This window comes from Protomyctophum parallelum, assembly GCF_964188405.1.
Source record: "Protomyctophum parallelum genome assembly, chromosome: 18".
Taxonomy (NCBI): domain Eukaryota; kingdom Metazoa; phylum Chordata; class Actinopteri; order Myctophiformes; family Myctophidae; genus Protomyctophum; species Protomyctophum parallelum.
The window spans coordinates 40,353,496-40,374,960 of record NC_139716.1 but is presented as its reverse complement, the minus strand read 5'-3'; the positions used below and the strand labels follow the sequence as shown (position 1 = coordinate 40,374,960).

The 21,465-nt window shown below is 44.8% G+C and overlaps 1 protein-coding gene across 12 annotated transcripts in view; it reads left to right on the top strand.

Annotated features, from left to right (window-relative positions):
• chd3 (chromodomain helicase DNA binding protein 3) overlaps positions 1-21,465 on the top strand; it is a gene marked incomplete at its 3' end in the record, with an annotated part of 71,122 nt that overhangs the window by 25,240 nt on the left and 24,417 nt on the right. For 9 of the 12 annotated variants that reach the window (XM_083789189.1, XM_083789188.1, XM_083789180.1 and 6 more), the window contains exons 22-35: positions 897-1,128; positions 2,566-2,753; positions 4,729-4,906; positions 5,125-5,211; positions 6,094-6,179; positions 6,800-6,933; positions 9,462-9,606; positions 11,944-12,112; positions 12,434-12,621; positions 12,742-12,958; positions 13,398-13,511; positions 13,609-13,752; positions 15,376-15,484; positions 17,311-17,443. In XM_083789189.1, the coding sequence (XP_083645315.1) occupies positions 897-1,128; positions 2,566-2,753; positions 4,729-4,906; positions 5,125-5,211; positions 6,094-6,179; positions 6,800-6,933; positions 9,462-9,606; positions 11,944-12,112; positions 12,434-12,621; positions 12,742-12,958; positions 13,398-13,511; positions 13,609-13,752; positions 15,376-15,484; positions 17,311-17,443 (2,124 nt within the window). The remainder of the gene's footprint in view (positions 1-896; positions 1,129-2,565; positions 2,754-4,728; positions 4,907-5,124; positions 5,212-6,093; positions 6,180-6,799; positions 6,934-9,461; positions 9,607-11,943; positions 12,113-12,433; positions 12,622-12,741; positions 12,959-13,397; positions 13,512-13,608; positions 13,753-15,375; positions 15,485-17,310; positions 17,444-21,465) is intronic. The other 3 variants (XM_083789182.1, XM_083789186.1, XM_083789187.1) reach the window with 2 other exon arrangements.

Below are 21,465 nucleotides of genomic sequence, written 5' to 3'. Positions count from 1 at the left end.
CCTGTCAGGTGAAAAGAAGCAGCTTGGACTCCTCATGCATAGAAGGAAGCATGAGGTCAGTCCGCTGCTCCCCCCCCCCCCCCAGGTTGGCAGAGGAAGTGTAGCTCCCAGGATTACATTTGATAATTGACACTGGGTGCAAAAATGGGTTGCAAAATCGTGGGATAAAAAAAGAAAAAAGAGAGGACCTGGGTTAGGAATCTAACCCAAACTGTCAAACAGTGTTGTTTTTTTACAGCAATTTTTGATTTTAGTTTTAGTCATAGTCTTTCATTTAGTTTTAGTCACATTTTAGTCACCTGGAATGTTTTAGTCTAGGTTTAGTCGACTAAATATCATAAGATTTTAGTCGACTAAATCTGTAGTTGATTTAGTTGACTAAAATGTATTTTGGTGGGCCTTGTTGCCGTCATAATGACAGATTTGACACTTGCTGAAAATAGCAGATCTACAAGCTCACAACGCGTTGCGCTGCGACGCGTTGTGGATCGGCTTGTAGATCGGCTATTTTCAGCATGCAAGTGTAAATGACTTGTCCACTAGTCCCTTCATAACATTTTAGTCTAGTCTTTATTTGTTTTCGTCATAGTATTAGTCGACGAAATAAACACTGATGCTGAGGAACCCAAATGGGGATGCACACGAAGATTAGATACACCAACGGACCGACATGCGGAAACAACGGTCGGACATGCTGTCAAACATGCTCTGCTCGTGGTTATGGTTAGGTTAGGGTTTGATGAGGTAGGCTGTCGGTCTAATGACAGTCGGACCAATAGTATGTCTAAACGAAAGCCTGTACCCACCGAAATATAGTCGTGCAGGAAACGTGCAGGAATCTAACCCAAACTGTCGGGTGTAAATGTACTTTCTGTCTCTTCCCCACCTCCCGCCAGGCGTTCAGCCGCGCTCACCGAATCGGGCAGGCCAACAAGGTGATGATCTACCGCTTTGTGACCCGCGCCAGCGTGGAGGAGCGCATCACCCAGGTGGCCAAGAGGAAGATGATGCTGACTCACCTGGTGGTGCGTCCGGGGCTGGGCTCCAAGGCTGGCTCCATGTCCAAGCAGGAGCTGGACGACATCCTCAAGTTTGGCACGGAGGAGCTCTTCAAGGACGAGGCAGAGGGTGACCAGTCACACATTGTCACACTTTACAACTTTATAATTCACAGAGCCATAGAGTAGGACAGAGTTAGGACGACTCCGTTCACTTCACGTGCCAGTCCAACTACATAGACTTCTATTGGTCGAAGAGCATTGCGAAGCGTGTCAATGTCCTGGACCGGAAGTTCGCCGAATGCCCTGGACTCAGGCAACAGCCCAGCTTTAATGATCTTAAATCACTTTATTTTAGAATGTTTTTTAGTATTAGTGCAACATAAACATTACAGAGACTTTAGTTGTCACTGTAAAATACTTTCAAACAGTTGTCATGTTGCACACACATGCCTAGAATTGCTGATATTTGCGCCGCCCTCTTGAAAACAATTTCAAACTCCAGCTTGTCACACTCCAGGCTGCATGAACAGCACTCGAGCGCTCACTTTTCTGCCACCTCAATGTCGTAGCTCTGTCTAAAGGCCTATTCATAGTCTGTATTTTCGGTGGTGAGGTGACCACCGCTCCGGTGGTGAGCTGACCACCGGAGCTGAAATAACGTTGAGCGGTGGTGAGTAAAAACAGAGAGAAGGGCTGGAGCGGTGGCGGTGGTTTGCTCTTCACCGCGGCTCGTGACGTCATGTTGTAGTTCGGTGGTCACCCCACCACCGTAAATCCAGACTATGTATGAGCCTTTACTCTATGGCTCTGATAATTCAGGGAGAGGGTGACCAAGCACACACTCTTATGCATAATAATAACCAGTAAGACGCCCTTAGGGCGAGACGCGACCTTGCAATAAAGGTTGCGTTTGCGTGCACGCATCCGCCTGAGTGACGGCAGACTGCTGGGCGAGCGCTGGCACTTTGGAATGGGGGGGGGGGGGGGGGGGGGGTCAGATCAACATATCCGCCTGGGTGACAGCAGACTGCTGGGCGAGCGCTGGCACTTTGGCATGGGGAGGGGTCAGATCAACATATGGAATGAATTCTGTACTGGGTCAGGATTTATTTTTCCTGTTGAGCGGGATTTGTATTCTGATGTTTGTAACAGCTAGACAGCTTTGTAACAGCTAGACGCGATGGTAAAAATGGTAGCCTGGTTAACCTCTCCCACCTGGAAAACATGTGGCAGAACATGTGGAAACAGCTGATGTGCAATCAATCTGATTTGAGATTTATTGACGGGAGAGGCCCTTGAGATGCATCAATCTCCCAACGTGTCGCCATGAAATGCCAGCTGTTTCCACAGTAGTCAAAACAAAGTTATTAAATGTATGTCAGTCAGTCATTTCTTTGCATATTAGTTATTTTTAATATCTGCCCTTGCAATGTTTGTTTATGAAGCCGAAAATGTTCCAATGTTCCAATCCAAAAAACACAATTATTTGTGTGACAATTATTGATCGTCCAAAAGTAAGAATGCCGTGATCGTGACAGGCCTGGCGGTCATCTCCGTGCTCCAGGTATGAAGTGCCCGGCGATTGACAAAGGCGATGATGAGGAGGGCAGCGTGATTCACTACGACAGCTCTGCCATCGAGAGGCTGCTGGACCGCGACCGAGACACCACGGAGGACACGGACGTCCAGAACATGAACGAGTACCTCAGCTCCTTCAAAGTGGCTCAGTACATGGTCCGCGAGGAGGATAAGGTCAGGGTCACCTCAGGGTCACCTCTTTTAACAGTTTGACTGTTTTACACGCTTAACCCGCATTTTAATCCCCCCTTTAACCCCCCTTCACTGCCGAGATTGTTGTATTACCTTTAGAGCATACGCTGAATTATTTGGGCTTTTAATCCGCGAAAATCCAGCAAAAAAAGCTCCCGTGGTTTGTTATGATCCGAGCGTATCATCCACCATCTTGGTGCACCCGGAAGACGCACACAAGACTCGTCTCAATGAGGCGTTGCACCCCATGCATTTCCATTGGCCTCAATTTCCCAGAAGCCCTAGCAGCCCACAGCATGTGACGATTTCCGGTTTCGTCATCAAAGCGAATGCATCTAGTCTCTTTCTCCGCGACGAAGACGGATTTTCTTTTTATTTATTACAATACAGCGGATTAAACACATAAAACAAAAGGCGGTATTAGCGGGGTTGGCAGCGACAGTAACCTGAAGTAATCCATTCCCGGCACGGAAACTGTTTTAACAAGTGATTCTGAACCAATTCTCAATTCCGTGAGATTGTGCACGCCACATTCCCACTAGGCCCAGGAAGAAATGCCACTGGAACATTGTCAACTCTGTAGTGTTTTTACCTCTAACTGCACGGATCTGTGTAAAACCTTGTATGCACACTCCCTAGAGGCCAAGGAAAAACCTTTGCCTGGAACTGTTCACATCTGCTCTTTATAGCGCCACCAGGAGGCCGACATTATGTAAAACACATTTTCTAATATTACTAATATTAGTAATGGATAATATTTATAAAATTATCCAAATTTCACGCAAATCGGTACACATGCTCTCCATAGTCATGTGATCAAGACGGGGTTTGTTTGATTTCTCATAATCCATCCTGATTGGCTACGATTGGCTTCTAACGTTTTCAGGAGTAGCCCGCTTTGTACCCGTTTTGTACAAAGCTTATTGATACTCGGGTCTCGATAAATGCCGAACCAGGTTTGAAATGGACCCGATTGTCCATCCCTAGATAGATAGATCAGATAGTGTGTGTGTGTGTGTGTGTGTGTGTGTGTGTGGTTCTGTTCAAAATGTATTGTCTCCCGTCTTTCCACAAAATAATAGAAAATGCTCGATAGTGTCCTCGATAAGAACCCTGCTCGATAAACCTGATCGATAAGTGAAAAATTAACGAGCTCCCATCCCTACCCATAAGAGAAGATCTTTACGGCTCTAGCAGTGATTCTCAACACACACACACACACACACACACACACACGTCACACGCATTGCATCATCGCGCCTGTCACCAATATATGTGTGCACATATGCACACATGGCATCAACGCATGGTGTTGTGTGCTGGCACACTATACCCTCTGTCTTTCTTTTATCATTCATTTTTTTAAGAGCCTGTCCAGGGACTACAGATGAAAACTAGAAAAGGTGCCCTTCTGGGCACAGGTCTCCACCAGGAGGATAGGAATGTTTAGGAGTAATATAAACATGTTTTTTGTTTGTTTGTTCCAATCTTTGCCAATCAGGATGGAATATGGGAAATGGTGCAGATCCGTGTTGATCGCACGCATGCACAATCCACCTGTTGGTGGCGCTATAACAGGCCAATGTGAAATGGGTGGGCTATATTCCTCAGCCTAGTAGGAAAGTGCGTGAAAGATTTCACGTCAAATTGCACGCTGCGTTCATGATTTGAGGCTTTTTGTTAAAAACAGGCCAATCCAGGCCAATTCATCGTTGGCATCCAGGGAGTGTGTGTGCAAAATTTGGCATCGACCGGGTTAACGGTGCCGGAGATTAGCTGCTCTCGGACACACGGACGGACGGACGGAGTGCAAAACATACTCTCCCCCCATGCCTTCGGCCTGGTGGAGACAATTAGCTTTGTCTAACTCTGGCGCATTTACATTGAGGTGAAAACTGACATGTTGATTAATGAGCTTTGTCCCAAAAAATAAATAAAAATCTGTGTTGTCCACCAGGTCGAGGAGATAGAGCGGGAGATCATCAAGCAGGAGGAGTGTGTGGACCCGGACTACTGGGAGAAGCTGCTGAGGCATCACTACGAGCAGCAGCAGGAGGACCTGACCAGCAAGCTGGGCAAGGGAAAACGCAACCGCAAGCCTGTCAACTACAATGACGCCGCGCAGGAAGACCAAGGTGACCAACAACACACAAGCCTGGGCTCAGTCTGAGCCCAGTCTTGTAAATGTTGCTCATTTCACACTCAAAAAGTCAATATTACCGGGAACATTATTCTTTTCGGGGTATCGTGCATGGCATTGTGAAGCATCCACAAGGTAGTAGTGAGTACCGTTTAGTCGTCAGTAAAATGGGCCTAGCCTGTTGACGGACCACCTCGCCATGTGCTGTTTCAGAGTGGCATGCTGATATTTCAGATAACCAGTCCGAGTATTCGGTGGGCTCCGAGGAGGAGGACGAGGACTTTGACGAGAGACCCGAAGGTAAGGAGCCATACAGAGTCATCACCCCTGCCCCCACCCCCACACACACACACACACACACACACACACACCCACGCACACACACACGCTTAACAGAACCAAGAAAGATGTTGCGCTGTAATAAAAAGTACACGTAAGCCTGGGATGAATTACCGTTTGGAACGGATTCCTTTGCTATTCTTGGCCGTGTCGTCGATCTTGCTTGGTACAATGGAACGGATCAGATTGTCCTCAGAATACATATTGTGCGCCTCCAGGCAGTCGAACGGCAAAGAAGAAAAAAAAGCTCCAAGCATCGAAAGGGATTTCAGTTTCACAGTAGAACGACCCATGTCTGCACTCTGGCCACACACAGTAGATTTGAGTTTCCTATCATAACTCGTTCAAGATTGTGTGGGCAGGTCTCCAAAAGCAGGTCTGGAAAAGTATGGAAAGTGAATTTGATCATTTCCAGCTCTGCAAAAAAAAAAAGAAAGAAAGAAAATAAAACTGAAAAATCCTGTACATTTATGGAGAAAAAAATGTGTTTATAAATGAACTATGTTTGTTTATGTAGATGAAGACTAGACAGGGCTGTCATCTGACATATCATTAGTTGAGTATAACAAACCAAAAAAAGCAATTATGAAACCTTTCAAAAATTGGAAATGTTTTTGTCGCCAGGGTTGATCATCAGCTCCAACAAGAACTGGCCCCAGTTATAGGGAAGGGTCAACAATATGACATAAATAACACTTATGTTGACTAGTTTTTGTCAATTTGTTATTGTTTAATTGTAATGTGGTTAACCATTTCATTCCACTAACATTCTCTGTTGCTGTGCTCTGTGTATCAAACGGCCTTGGTCCTCCATGGCTTGCGTTCAACTGTCTGTCCCTGCAGGTCGAAGACAGTCACGCCGCCAGATGAGGAATGAGAAGGACAAACCACTGCCCCCCCTACTGGCCAGAGTGGGAGGCAACCTCGAGGTCTGTCTATTAGCTACCTCTATTTTTGAGTGGTGCAACCACTCCAAGGAACAGCAATGTCCGTCCTAACCTATGTGACTATGTTTAGAGTACCAGTAGGGGCAAAAGTGGCGCTGTAGGGGCAAAAGTGGCGGGTGTGATTTTAATTGAAGCCTGCCCATGTGTTTTTGAAATCATTCAATTGTGAATTGAATGCTTATATGCAATGGTTTGAAGATATTTTGGTGGCTTTTAGTAAGTGGAGACAGACAGGAAAGCAGGAGAGAAAGACGGGGGAGTGACATACAGCGAAGTTCGTCAGGAACAGGACTCGAACCTGTGATGTCAGGCTGCATTAGGAGCCTAGGTGCCCGGACGGCTAATGGGGCCCAATGGTCCCCATTTTTTAATATGAGCTTGGACCATGCACATTGCACAGCTAAATCCACAGTGTGTCGATATAATTCCCTAACTAACACTGTGTTAATTTAACCCAAATTAGTCGATGGTAATGTAGTTTCTCCAAAATGTCTGATTATCGTGATGTGATGTGATTGTCGCGACCCACGGGTTGAGAACCCCTGATAACTGTTTCTTTTTTCTTTTTTTTTCACAATATAATGTCCACATTGTGCACATAGGTGTTGGGCTTCAACACGCGACAGCGCAAGGCCTTCCTGAATGCCGTGATGCGCTGGGGGATGCCTGCCCAGGATGCCTTCTCCTGCCAGTGGCTGGTCAGAGACCTGCGCGGAAAGACGGAGAAGGAATTCAAGTAAGACACAAAAGTCATTTTATTGCACGGCTTTGTTCAATACTTCAAGGTTTCTTATTTTGATTGATTGAGTGATTTCATTTTTTTAATTTCACAGTATGCAGAATGGCAGACCAAACAACTGCATCCGTTAGATGAGATAAATATTGACCGTAGCATACTGGATAAACCGTCCCCACCTTTTTGAGTATAAGTAATTTTTTTCTCCAGAGGAAGGCACATAGTTAGCTCCTTAAACCACTGAGCTATACTGGGTTTGATGATCCCTGTGCTTTAGACCCGCTGTTGACCTGTCTGTCTAGCATCAAATGTTGGATGAGTGAGAACTTTCTCAAGCTAAATGAGGATAAGACAGAAGTTCTCATAATCGGTTCTAGTGAGCAGAAAGAATCAATAATAAGCAGACTTGGCAACCTGACTGTAGAAAGTAGCAGTACAGTAAAGAACCTGGGGGTTATTATTGATTCTGAATTGAATTTTAATTCACACATTAATCATGTTACCAAGATTGCCTTTTTTCACCTTAGAAATATTGCACGAATCAGAGCCTATTTGTCCTTGGACGATGCAAAAACGTAATCCACGCCTTTGTTTTTTCTCGGCTTGATTACTGCAATGCACTTTTTTCAGGACTGCCTAAGAAAACAACTGACAGATTACAACTTGTCCAAAATGCAGCAGCCAGAGTTTTAACTAGAACTAAGATGAGAGAACATATTACTCCAGTTTTGGCATCACTGCACTGGCTTCCGGTTGTTTTTAGGATTGATTTTAAAATTCTTTTACTTGTCTATAAAGCTCTCAATGGTCTCGCACCTTCCTACCTACATGACTGCCTGCCTAAATATGTCCCAAACCGCCCCCTAAGGTCTTCCACTGCTGGCCTGCTCGCTTTGCCTAAAAAAATGGCAACTAAAAAATACGGGGAAGCAGCTTTTTGCTTCTACGGGCCGTCGGCATGGAACAAGCTCCCACTGTACCTTCGTCAGGCAGCCTCTGTAGACATTTTTAAAGCTCAGCTCAAGACCCACTTCTACAACATTGCTTTTAATTGATCATTTATTTTGTATTTTTTTGTTATTCATGTCCTCACTGTATTGCATTACTGCTTGTTTTTTGTCGTTGCCTTGCTTTTCTTTTATTCTCCATTGCTCTGTAAAGCACTTTGAGCTGCATTTCATGTCATGAAAGGTGCTATACAAATAAAGTTTTATTATTATTATTATCTTTTTCCATGATAAAGCTATAGCCCTTTAGGCTTGTAGTAAGCATAAATCTAAACAGCTTTGTTGGCTACTCTTTATCTTATGACCTATTGGGTAAAGACCTAATAAAAAAGGTTTTGGGTCAAGCTCAACTTTTTGGATTTATTGGTGAATGGAGGAGATCAACGTGGTCAATGCTGGATCCATCGGTTGTATATCATATGACGTTTCCACACATCCTACGCTCTGAATGTGTTTAGGTGCTTGAGGTTCCTGCGTGCAATGTTCTAAGACAAGTCATAAATAACCCATTCTGACCGGGCACCCATTTTGGTGTCAGCATCATGTTATGTTTTAGCTATTGAAAAATAGCAGATCTACAAGCTCATATCGCGCCACCGAGTGGCGCGATACGAGCTTGTAGGTCTGCTATTTTTGAAAAATCGAAGAACGACTGACATTTTTAGAATCTGATCTCAGGTCAGAATGGGTTCATCAGACCAGTGTGTGTCCGGCGGAAACCTTGTATGAATCTGATCTCAGGTCAGAATGGGATAATATGTATCTGTGCCAGTGTCCTCGCTTGGCATTATTTTACGCTCAGACTGCCTCACTTGCATTTGATTGGTCAATCAAGGCAATTCAGAGCCTGTTATTGCCTGATAGCATATCGTTGTTGATAACCGACTGTGTGCGGAAGCTGGAAGCTAGTAAGCTTCCGCTTAAAATCATTTTAAAATCAAGATTCCATTGATTGAATGATTGATCCTGTTAATAAGTAGCCATGTAATAAGCGAGATAATTCTCTTGAATAGTTGTCATTTAGTTTTAGTCACCTGGAATGTTTTAGTGTCTAGTTTTAGTCGACTAAATGTCATAAGATTTTAGTCCACTAAATCTACAGTTGATTTAGTCGACTAAAATTTATTTTGGCGGGCCTTGATGCTGTCGTAATGACTGATTTTACACTTAATCAGTATTGAATCAACAAGCTCACTTGCTTGTACAATGCTTGTAGATCTGCTATTTTCAGCATGCAACCAAGTGTCAAATGACTTATACTGGATCTCTTGTCCACTAGTCCCTTCCTAACATTTTAGTCTAGTTTTGTCTTAGTTTTAGTCATCGTAGCTTAGTTTTCATTTAGTTTCCATTTAGTTTTTGTCAGTGAAAAAAGGTAGTCGACGAACATTTTTCGTCTTAGTTTTAGTCGACAAAAACAACACTGCTACGTAATGCCACAAAAATAACTATCTCCTTTATATCTCTCCCCCACCGTCCTGTCCTCCACTCACTGTCCTCCACCCCCCTCTTCCTCTCCAGAGCGTACGTGTCGCTGTTCATGCGTCACCTGTGCGAACCGGTGGCCGACGGCGCCGAAACGTTTGCCGACGGCGTCCCGAGGGAGGGCCTGTGTCGGCAGCCTGTCCTCACCCGCATCGGTGTCATGTCCCTGGTGAAGAAGAAGGTGAGAGCGTATACAGTAGCGGAGTTGCACCGCCTTATTTTCACCGGTTGCCTTACTCCTTAGACTGGAACTCACCTATGCTTTTTATGGCATAGGCAGCTCCCGGCAAGATCCGCCGGGAGAAACTAGACGCAGCTGCTGGACATGAGACTAATTAATTAGAGCGACAGAGAGAGAGAGGATGTGTGTGTACGACGTGTATGCTTGTGTGTGTGTGTCAATTTAACAAAGGTGCAGACGATCAGAAATCGGCAGAGAGTGAGCGACGTTTGCGCTACTGTATGCCGACTCATGGACTCGGCCCCAGACTTTTGTTTTCTCCCTGGAAATAAAAACGTCGGTTTCCGAGGCTACCTTACTCCTTATCCCTAAACTTTTTTTTTACTATTTTGAAAAACCTTTGAAAATTCTTCAAATAGCCGTTCTTACATTGGCACATTGGGAGCAGTGTTGTTTTTGACAGCACATTTTGATTTTTGTTTTTTAGTCGTCGTCTGTTGAATAGTTTTCATTTGGTTTTTAGTCACATTTTATTCACCTAGCTGGAATGTTGTAGTGTTAGTCTAGTTTTAGTCAACTAAATCTACAGTTGATTTAGTCGACAAAAAAAATATTTTGGCCTGACTTGATGCCGTTGTAATGGCTCATTTTACACTCAAATTGAGCGGATGTACAAACTCGACGCGTTGAGCTTGTAGATCCGATAGATCGGCATGCAACAATGTGTAAAATGACTTATATTGAATCTCTTGTCCACTAGTAGTCCCTTCCCTCCAACATTTTAGTCTAGTTTCTATTTGTTGACCAAATTGTCAATATATTTAGTCTTAGTTTTAGTCATCATGGCTTCGTTTTCATGTAGTTTCCATTACGGGTAGTCGACGAACATTTTTCGTCATAGTATTCGACAAAATCAACACTAGTTGGTAGCTTGTAGATCGACTATTTTAACTACGGGTATTTAAAAATGTTTTTCAAAATAGTAACAAAAAGGCAAAGAAGTGTAGGGAAAATGGGTAAGGCACCGGCGAAAATAAGGTCCTCCTCTTCATGTCTGCTCTTTAAAATATCTCTGAAAAGTGTGAATTCTAAATCTAAATACAAGCCTTTAATTACGTTTTGAGACGCCTTAAAAACCTGGGAGCGTGACGGGAAAAGAACATTTGACATACAGGTTGATGCTTGTATGCGTGGTGAAGAATTACATCGCTTTAGTCCAGCAGCCAACAGGCTTCTTTTCTTTAAAGTGCAAAATTTGGTATATAGTATTGGCCTAAAATATTGTCTATATACATACATTCATGAATCCACTTGCTGACTGGCTGTCAGCATTGAGCAATTTATTTTATAGGGGTTTATGTGATCCTACCATTAACATCTTATTAACAGCAGAAATGTCAAACTTTCCTATGCTTTAAGTAGCATGTGACATATCAAATTAGGGGGCTTTCATGATTCTGAATCCATTCCAAGCATTAGTTTTGCACAAAAAAAACACTCCTTGGGCTAAAAACGGCCATGGCCGTCATGACAAATGTGATGAGTTCAGCACAAATGTGATGAGGTCAGCACACTTTGGGCACATTTTGGGCAAGTGGCTATGGCTGTTTTTAGCCCAAGGAGTGTTTTTTTGTGCAAAACTAATGCTTGGAATGGATTTGGATTCAGAACCATGAAAACCCCCTAGTTTGACATGGCACATGCTACTTAAAGTTTGACATTTTTGAAATGTTTTGCCTTATATAAGATTAATGGTAGGGTTAGGTTCACATATAAACCCCATTAAAAAAGTTGCTCAATACCGACAGTCGGTCAGCAAGTGCACTCATGAATGTATTTATATAGTCAATATTTTAGGCCAATAAAAAAAGACTATATACCAAATGTCCCACTCCAAAACCCCCGACTGCCGGACTGCATTATCATTGTGTTTGAATTAATGTGAATTCATCACTAAACACTCCTGTTTGCGTAAGGCCCTTTATCCTGTCCGTTCATAAGGAGAGTATATCCTATACATATTCTGATACTCTGCCCCATACGGGCTGTTTTTTCTCTGTTTTTTGTTTTTTCTAAATGGAATTAGAAAGGAATTAGAAAGTCATCCCACAGTCCTCCATTTAAGCCTGCCGAAACCTGCAAGACGCCCTCATCCAGTCTCTTAAGTTTTTTTAAATACACGCCGAACTGCCGACAGTGTAAACCAGGGACATGGGGGTGACTAAAGTAAATAGAAGAGTAAAGAGGGTAGGATTAGGGAAGTGAACGTACTTGTGTGTGTGTGTGTGTGTGACTGTGCGTGTGTGTGTGTGTGTGTGTGTGTGTGTGTGTGTGCAGATCCAGGAGTTTGAGCACATCAACGGGCGCTGGAGTCTTCCGGAGCTCAAGCCTGAGGTCACTGCAGTAGTAGACAGGCCGTCTTCCCGAGCCTCCTCCCCGGCCATCAAGACGTCCACTCCCACACCCGACGCCAGCTCCAACAACACACCGTGCACCTCCACGCCAGGTACGCACACACACACACACACACACACACACACATTACAGACATGGAGATATGTGTTGTAGGCCTACACACAAGCTCCAGCAGGGGGCACTGCATGAAAGGACCACTAAGTGTGGTCAGGATCCGAAAGCGAGTTGGATGGATATGACCCCCAGTGTGTGTGTGTGTGTGTGTGTGTGTGTGTGTGTGTGTGTGTGTGTGTGTGTGTGTGTGTGTGTGTGTGTGTGTGTGTGTGTGTGTGTGTGTGTGTGTGTGTGTGTGTGTGTGTGTGTGTGTGTGTGTGTGTGTGTGTGTGTGTGTGTGTGTGTGTGTGTCTGGCAGCTACACCTGCTCCCTCGGAGAAGCTAGAGAAGAATGGGAAAGAGGGGGAGAAAGAGGAGGAGAAGGAGGAATCGGAGGCCACGTCGGAGAGAGAGAAAGACAAAGAGAAGGACAAAGCCAGAGAGAAGGAGAAGGATGACGGGAAAGAGTTGGAGAGCAACCAGAGTGCAGGAGGAGACCCTGAAAAAGTAGGAAATTAATGGGGTTTTTTTTTTATTCAGCCAGTGCTTTGACTTCCATCTTTTTGCCTGTCGGGGTCATTGATGGAAATGTACATATCCCCCCCCCCCCCCCCCCCCCCCCCCCAGCCGCCTTCTACGACACAGGAGACAGACACGTCACCCGAGCAAAAGCCTGCAAACAAGGCAGAGAGCGACTTGAAGGAGGAGGAGAAAAAAGAGGGGATGGAGCCACCGCCGCCACCACCCGCGTCACCGTTGCCATCGACAACAGTGGAGGAGAGCAAGGAGGAGACGGACCAAACGACCACCAAACAATCTGCCCCGGTCAAAGATGAAAGAGCTGGTAATAAGTTAACGACAGAACAGTGGAATTGAAACGTTAACTTAACTAAAGTAACAGTAGGCTACCTAACTGTAACTACAATGTATTCACTATACCACACCAAACTGAACCAGTTGCCAGCTATAAACATTTGATTGGTCAGCTAAGCCCCTGACCAAACAGGCATGGTCCGAAGGCTGAATGGCCATCCATAGCACATATCATTAAACTATGGGTATGGATATTTCAATAAACTCACTCACTTTGTGACCACTTTGACCCAAGTTGAAAAAATTAATAATAATCTAACATTGAGATAGAAACGTTACTCTGCCCCTACATGTTACATTAGGTCCAGAGTCATGCAAAACGTCATAATCGTTATCGACAGCAGAGCACTGCATTGTATTGTTCAGACTGATCGACACAGGTGTGTGTGTGTCTCTCTCTCTCCTCGCAGAGGGAGACAAGGAGGGAGAAGAGAAGGAGAAAGACAAGAGCGTGGAGCCCGTCGCCTCAACAGACGCCGCGCCAGACACCAAGGAGACGTCGGAGGTGACTGACGTGAAGAAGGGTAGGTCTTCATTCAATCCGAGACATTATTTCTCTCATTGCCACCCGTGACGCGGCAATAAAACAAACTGTCTTATGTTTGCTTTTTGTCACCACAGAGGAGGTGAAAGGTGAAAAAGAGGTGACGAAAGAGATCAAAGCAGTGACTAAGGAGGAGCTAACGAAGGGCAACGGGAACGTCGGGAAGCCTCCGTTGGAGCGTCCACGCTTCATGTTCAACATTGCAGACGGAGGCTTCACTGGTGAATATGTTTTCCACATACCTGGCTGCTCTGCTTCTTCCTCTTGGCTCAATGTTGCCTCAATCACTCACTTTTTTACCACTTCAAACTTCACTTGCCTAATCTTCGCATGTCATAGTACGTACATCATCGTGTTGTGAGCTTGTAGATCAGCTACTTTCTGCCAAGAGATTTGGTGTGGATAGAAAAAAATAAGGACGGGTCCAAGTATAGTCCCCTGGGGTACCCCCCTCCCCGGGGCAATTAAGTATGTAGGGTTTAATGGTAGTGGTTAAATCAGTCTCAGACATATTCTGGCAAAGCTCACGAAATGGTTAGAAATTCTATTTTGCTGCTCGCTGCTTGTGCAGAGGTTACATTACCAACATACAAACCTTACTTTAGCATGTGCTTATCAGCATTGACCAAATCTGGGTATGAAACATACTTTCCGTTTCACTCTCCGTACACTTTTGTGAGCGGCGTCCATGTTCTCACTGGACCTGGACCCATCCTCTCACCTCATCCCTCAACACTTCTCCAGCGCTTCTGGCACTCACGTGCCACATTGCAAAACAATCACTCTCAGTTGGGAGAAATAGAAATCAACAGTGAGGCTTGAGGTTGCTGCATAATAGACCTAACCTGACTCCACCAGATTGCGGCAGTATTGAGTTCACAGGTTCTCTCCTCCTGCCTGCATCTGGGCTCTCTCTCTCAGGCAGAAACGATGAACCGGAAAACAGCGGGACAAAAATCTGATATCTCCATAATAATTTCGAGTTGTAGTCTTGTTAGGTTGTGTTTACATTTGCGCTGTGGCAGTGCTTCAATATGTCGCCAGTTTCACGTTGATCCCGCCTCTAGCGGCCGCATATCACTCCGAACAACACTGGTTCGGAGTACATGTCTCTGCCCGAGAGAGCCCAGACTCTCTCTTCTGTCTGCATGGAAATGTTGTCCAGCAGGGGGAGTGGTTTCACCAGGCTATAATAGACCAGCGTCAGCCATAGATCAGAATAAGATCGATTTAGGAGCAGTGTTGATTTCGTCAAATAGTACTATGACGAAACATTTCGTCGACTATTCACTGACGAAAACTAAATGAAAACTACGCTATGATGACTAAAACTAAGACTGAAGATGTTGACAATTTTGTCAACAAATAAAAACTAGACTACCGTAAATTGTTAGGAAGAGACTAGAGATCTAGTATAAGTAAAAGACACAAATATACACTTGGTTGCATGCTGATTGCTGAACATAGCAGATCTACAAGCTCACAGCGCGTTGCAGTGTGGCGCGTTGTGAGATTGTAGATCTGATGTTCAGCAACAAGTGTAAAATCAGTCATTACGACGGCATCAAGGCCCGCCTCAATACATTTCATTCGACTAAATCCACTGTAGATTTCGTCGACTAAAATCGTATGATATTTAGTCGACTATAACTAACAGACTAACACTAAAACATTCCGGGTGACTAAATGAAAACTATTCAAGCAACTATGACTAAAACTAAATTTGCTGTCAAAATCAACACTGTTTAGGAGTCCGGGATATGGTTCATTGGTGTATTTGTAACAATGCTTGACGGATATATACTGTACATTTCCTTTGCCCTGCATTTGCTCTGGTTCCACAGAGCTACACACTCTCTGGCAGAACGAGGAGCGGGCCGCCATCTCCTCGGGGAAGATGAACGAGATCTGGCACCGTCGCCACGACTTCTGGCTGCTGGCTGGGATCGTGCTGTATCCTTGACAGCGGTTGCACAGGCGGTGACCCCACGGTGTTTGTTTTTTTTCCTATCGGCCCGGCCGGCAGGGAAATCCAATGTAATAAGTCAACAAAGTCAGCCATGGGCTTACTAAATAGTAAACTGTATCTACTGTTAAGCGCTGTGTGGCAGGAGGGTTTATTGAGATAGATAATAGAGAGCCTGTGAGACAAATATACCCTCTGTTCTGCATGGAGAGGTGGGGCTAAGTGGGGAAAATAAGCAAGTGGGATACAAAACGCGTCCCGACTTGTAGATTCTCATTCACGTCTGTCTATTTTTAGAAACGTTGTTGGTGAGCCAAATCTAAACATCTACGATAGCCTGTCGTGTTTGCCGTTGTTGCCTGTTTTGTCCTGTTTATGAAAGGCTCTAAAATGGTGAGAATGTATCCCGCGGCACTATAGAGATCATTAAGGTTCTTTCTTTATCTGTGGGCTTTGGTTGAAAGTGTGCTGGATCAGGTGGAAGCCACTTAATCTCTTATCACTGATAAAAGATCAGTTTTCCATCTGGCTAATGGCTATAGTTGGGGAATGAAGCGTCCCAGACTGCTGCTACACAGCATAATGCTTTGAAGTGGTCAAACTCCTGAGGTGCATTTTCCTTCCTTTTTAGACTCCAAAAGTGGACACAATGCTGTCAAGACTATAAGACTTTTTGCATGTTTTTTTTTCTTTTGTGCACTCAGGACAGCAAGACGACAAAGTTCTGACGAATACTATTCAAATCATATAGACCAGTCTTGAAACACAAAACAGACCAAAGGACCACAAACAACAAACAAAAACCACAAAAAAAGAAAAGAAAAAACAAACGCAACCATTTTTTCCTTCTAAAGGCCCTTACACACACTGCCCTCCCTCCCCCTTGCCCCCCTGTAATTCATTCACCGCATTTTCTTTTTTTGAGGTCCAGCTTTTGGTGTATATGTGCACAAACTTTGTCCTAACACAAACATTAAATCCCATTGACAGTGAATGGACAATTTTGAGCGTTCGTGTAAACACAAACATTTGCGTAACTCAAACATTGAAGACATTGAAGGTGAGGCCCCAAATTCTGATTGGTCGGAATGAGATGATGATGTAACGATGATAAAATCGCCCCTCACTTCACACAGATGTTTGTGTTTGTGTTTGTGTTTGTGTCACAACAAGACAAGTACATCTATACAGGACATCCATACTGTTTAAACAAGGTTGATTTTTCACTGCAAGTTAAAGCATCAACCTGTATGAATGAGGCATCAATTATATGAATAGCTTGATGCAAAAATATGCACATGTATCGTTTATTCTTCTAAAGACCTTTTAGAAGAAGTCAGGACCCAACTGCCCACGTCCCACCAACCAGACCCTCACCACCCCAGCATCTCCAAAGTCCAAACATGCTAACATCTGCAGCTGAAAGCCTCAAATGCACACAGATGGACTCCCCCATTCCATCTACAAATGAGTGACATCTTAAATATTTTCCACATTCACTAATGTGTTCTTCTAAAACTTGTTGACATCTTAAGTTGTCGAGACTAGTCTCGCATTTAGAACGCAGACAGAATTAAGTTGATTGCAGATGTTTATAATCTTCATATACTGTTATGACTTGACATTTTTGCCAGCAGCAAGTTAAACATCACTGCTCTGATTTTAATTCTAGTTGCACCCCGGCCCCACCCCAACCCTTGTAGCTTCAGTGCATTAATGATTACCATTAGGGACTAGTGATCTATTATATTTCAGTCTGTCTAGCCTCCAAACTCCCATGCTTTTCTGTTGACCCTTGACCTTGACTTGACAGTCATGGCTACGCTCGGTGGCAGGACATCCAGAATGACCCCCAGTTTGCCATCGTGAACGAGCCTTTCAAGTCGCAGGCCAACAAGGGCAACTTCCTGGAAATGAAGAACAAGTTCCTCGCCAGACGATTTAAGGTAGGCCAGGAGAGGAGTCATAACCTCGCCTAAACCTTGACTCGACGCTGAACCACACAAGTCTCGAGGAGATTTAATCATAGCCAGGCTATCCCACGCAACCCCAAAAGACATTATTAAAACTTCCATGTTCCAGTGTTGCTTTGCTTTGCCTTCCTCTGGGTCCTTCAAAGGTCATGAAATATCTCAAATTGAATTATTTTCAATTCGTGGCGCAAGACATTGTAAACAGAGATTAATAGTCTCAAGGTTTCAGAGGTCCCATAAATTAGATTTTCCCAGGGCACTATTTTTCTAGCAGAACCTCATCACACAACTTGATGGGTCGGTTTTAGGGTTCATTTTCATGATATTAAAAAGGCATCAAAAAGTCATCAATTTACTATGCTGAAGACCCCCTGTATTTACTATGCTGAAGACCCCCTGTATTTACTATGCTGAAGACCCCCTGTATTTACTATGCTGAAGACCCCCTGTATTTACTATGCTGAAGACCCCCTGTATTTACTTTATGCTGAAGACCCCCTGTATTTACTATGCTGAAGACCCCTGTATTTCATGGCATCTCATAGATTTGGTGTAAATGATGGCTTTCTACGTAAACGATGGCACAGCATGCCAAGCAGTGGAACAAAAATCACACCTGTGTGAACTGAGTGGTGCAACTCCCCTCCTCTCTCTCTCTCTCTCTCTCTCTCTCTCTCTCTCTCTCTCTCATTACCAGGCAACAGTGCAGCACTATCTCTCTCTCTGTTTCTGGCACAACAGCGCCCCTACTGGTACTCATTAACCCATTCTGACCTGAGATCAGATTCATACGAGGTTTCCGCCGGACACACACTGGTCCTGATGAACCCATTCTGACCTGAGATCAGATTCTAAAAATGTCAGTCGCTCTATGATTTTTCAAAAATAGCAGACCTACAAGCTCGTATCGCGCCACTCTGTGGCGCGATATGAGCTTGTAGATCTGCTATTTTTAAATAGCTAAAGCATAACATGATGCTGACACCAAAATGGGTGCCCGGTCAGAATGGGTTAAAGTCACATAGTCACACACATACATAGTCACATAGGTTAACACGGACATTGCTGTTCCTTGGAGTAAAAAAAACCCCGCCTGGATTCAAACCTGAGGCTCCCACACTGGAATCTGCTAATTGTGCACACACATTTTGGGTTCCATTTTTGTCAGTGCTAAACCCCTTATCCCTGAACTTCTTTGCCTTTTTTGAGTGGTGCAACCACTCCAAGGAACAGCAATGTCCGTGTTCACCTATGTGACTACCTATGTGACGTTAACCTACCTATGTGACTATGAGCACCAGTATGACTGTGAGTACCAGTAGGGGCGCTGTTGTGCCAGAAACAGAGAGAGAGATATAGTGCTGCACTGTTTCCTGCTAATGAGAGAGAGAGAGAGAGAGAGAGAGAGAGAGATGAGGTGAGAGAGAATAATAGGGGATTCACACTGAGACGGACTGAATCCGTTTCATTGGAACCGTTTCCGAATACGGTTGCCTGGTCCCCGATGGCCATGATTCACATTGCCCGAGATTCAACAGCGCACCCGGGTACACTTGCATAACACACTTTAATCCTCCTGATGACGGTGTGCTTGATGGCTGGCGCGCACGGACACTGACCATCAACTGTGCGACATTGTCTCAAATAAATCCAGACACACTGAATTGCATTGCCTCTTTGGCTTTTTGCCGTTATACTACTTCACTGTCAGCCTGCCTGCTATTCACTATGTCAGTCAGTTCTGTGCTCCAGTGTATTAGTTTGCTATGGATTCTACTTTAGCATTATTATTATTTTGTTTTACTTTGGAAACTGTGCCAAGCAAAGCCCAAGAGCCACGTGTAGTCCGCAGAATAAGATCAGCGCTGTGCTGCGCGTATAAGCAGATTCAACAGGAGAAGGGCGGCGTTGAGAAATGCGCTGGTGTTACGCATCGTGCAGAGGCTGTGTTTTTTTTTGTTGACGCTTGGCTCGTCGACTGCATGCATTCACATTGGAACGATCTGTATCTGAATACACTTCAACGGTCCAGAGACCCTCCCCCCATGCGGTCCCGGGGACGGTTGGGCGATCCGCTCCCGGGAATGGTACGCATCATTCACACTACCACAACATCTGCCAAGTGGTCCCGAGTGCGCACCCGGGACCATAGTGTGAATCCCCTATAAGAGAGAGGGGGGGGGGGGGGGGGAGTTGCACCACTCAGTTAACAAGTGTGTGGGGTTTTTTTATATTTTGAAAGACATTTTTGAATAGTTCAACTAGCCAATCTACATTGACATGTTGTGAGCTTGTAGACTGGCCATTTTAACTATTCAAAACTGTTTTGCAAAATAGTCAAATAAGGCAACAAAGTTTAGGGATAAGGGGTTTAGCGGTGATGAAAATGGAGCCCCTTATGTCACAGCATGTCACCGGCATCACCATGGCATATACAGATCAAAATCCAGAGTGCCAAGTTAACTCTGAAACCGCAATAAGGGACCGGTTTCAGGATTTTGTGTAGGTCACTGTTAAACACCAGGGCAAACCTTTTTATTTCAAGGACCGCTAGTTTGGTATAAGGCCAGCACGATAACGATGATGATAACGATATATTGTTTTAAAAAACTCAAGTGGATGGCAGCAGCGCCCAGCGACAACTGGTATAGTCGTGGACAATACCGTATGGTTCTCTCTCTCTCTCTGAGTGATTTCCTAAACGTTTACATTTACAGACATATAAAATCTCGCCGCCTTATAATTAGCTAGAAATGCACTCTGTCGAGCTGCCAACTTGCCCTTTGCACACAAACTTGTGCGCAAGCAGAGCGCGCCATGAGATGCACTCACCACTGCTGGTACGACTGCTGCTCTGAGTCCTAGAGCTCTCTGCTGCTGTCTGGGTACGACTGCTGCTCTGAGTCCTAGAGCTCTCTGCTGTCTGTCTGGGTACGACTGCTGCTCTGAGTCCTAGAGCTCTCTGCTGCTGTCTGGGTACGACTGCTGCTCTGAGTCCTAGAGCTCTCTGCTGTCTGTCTGGGTACGACTGCTGCTCTGAGTCCTAGAGCTCTCTGCTGTCTGGGTACGACTGCTGCTCTGAGTCCTATAGAGCTCTCTACTGTCTGTCTGGGTACGACTGCTGCTCTGAGTCCTAGAGCTCTCTGCTGCTGTCTGGGTACGACTGATGCTCTGAGTCCTAGAGCTCTCTGCTGTCTGTCTGGGTACGACTGCTGCTCTGAGTCCTAGAGCTCTCTGCTGCTGTCTGGGTACGACTGCTGCTCTGAGTCCTAGAGCTCTCTGCTGCTGTCTGGGTACGACTGCTGCTCTGAGTCCTAGAGCTCTCTGCTGCTGTCTGGGTACGACTGCTGCTCTGAGTCCTAGAGCGCTCTGCTATTCTAAATCCTTTAGACCCGTTATTGACCTTATACCAACCCTACCATACATACATACATACATACCCCCTATTGACCTTATACCAACCCTACCATACATACATACATACATACATACATACATACATACATACAGTATGCGGTCTAGCTTAAACTTGGACTCAGGGGGGTGGACGCCTCTGCCTTGCATAGTCCCCAGTGAATAGGCAGTTTGCCCTTCACTGGTAACCCTATTTTGGACTCATTTTAAATATATGAAGGTATTGCGGGCAGGGATTTTTACAAAAAAGCCTCCCCTTTAAAATTCATACACACACATACATACCTACATACATACATTTCAGAAGTTTTAGCAGTTTTTAAGGACCCACTTTTAGGCCAGTGCACCAGAGCAAACTCTTGCCTTTTTTTAAATCCTACCCATTTTAACCAAATACATACATACATACATACATACATACATACATACCCCCTATTGACCTGATACCAACCTTGAAACGTACTTTAGTTACGTCATGAAGAACAGTGGTCCCTTCAGTCAGATTATCCAATATCCTATTCTCCTCCCCCCCCCCCCCCCCCCCCCCCCCCCCCCCCCCCCCCGCTTCATGTGGTTTCTGA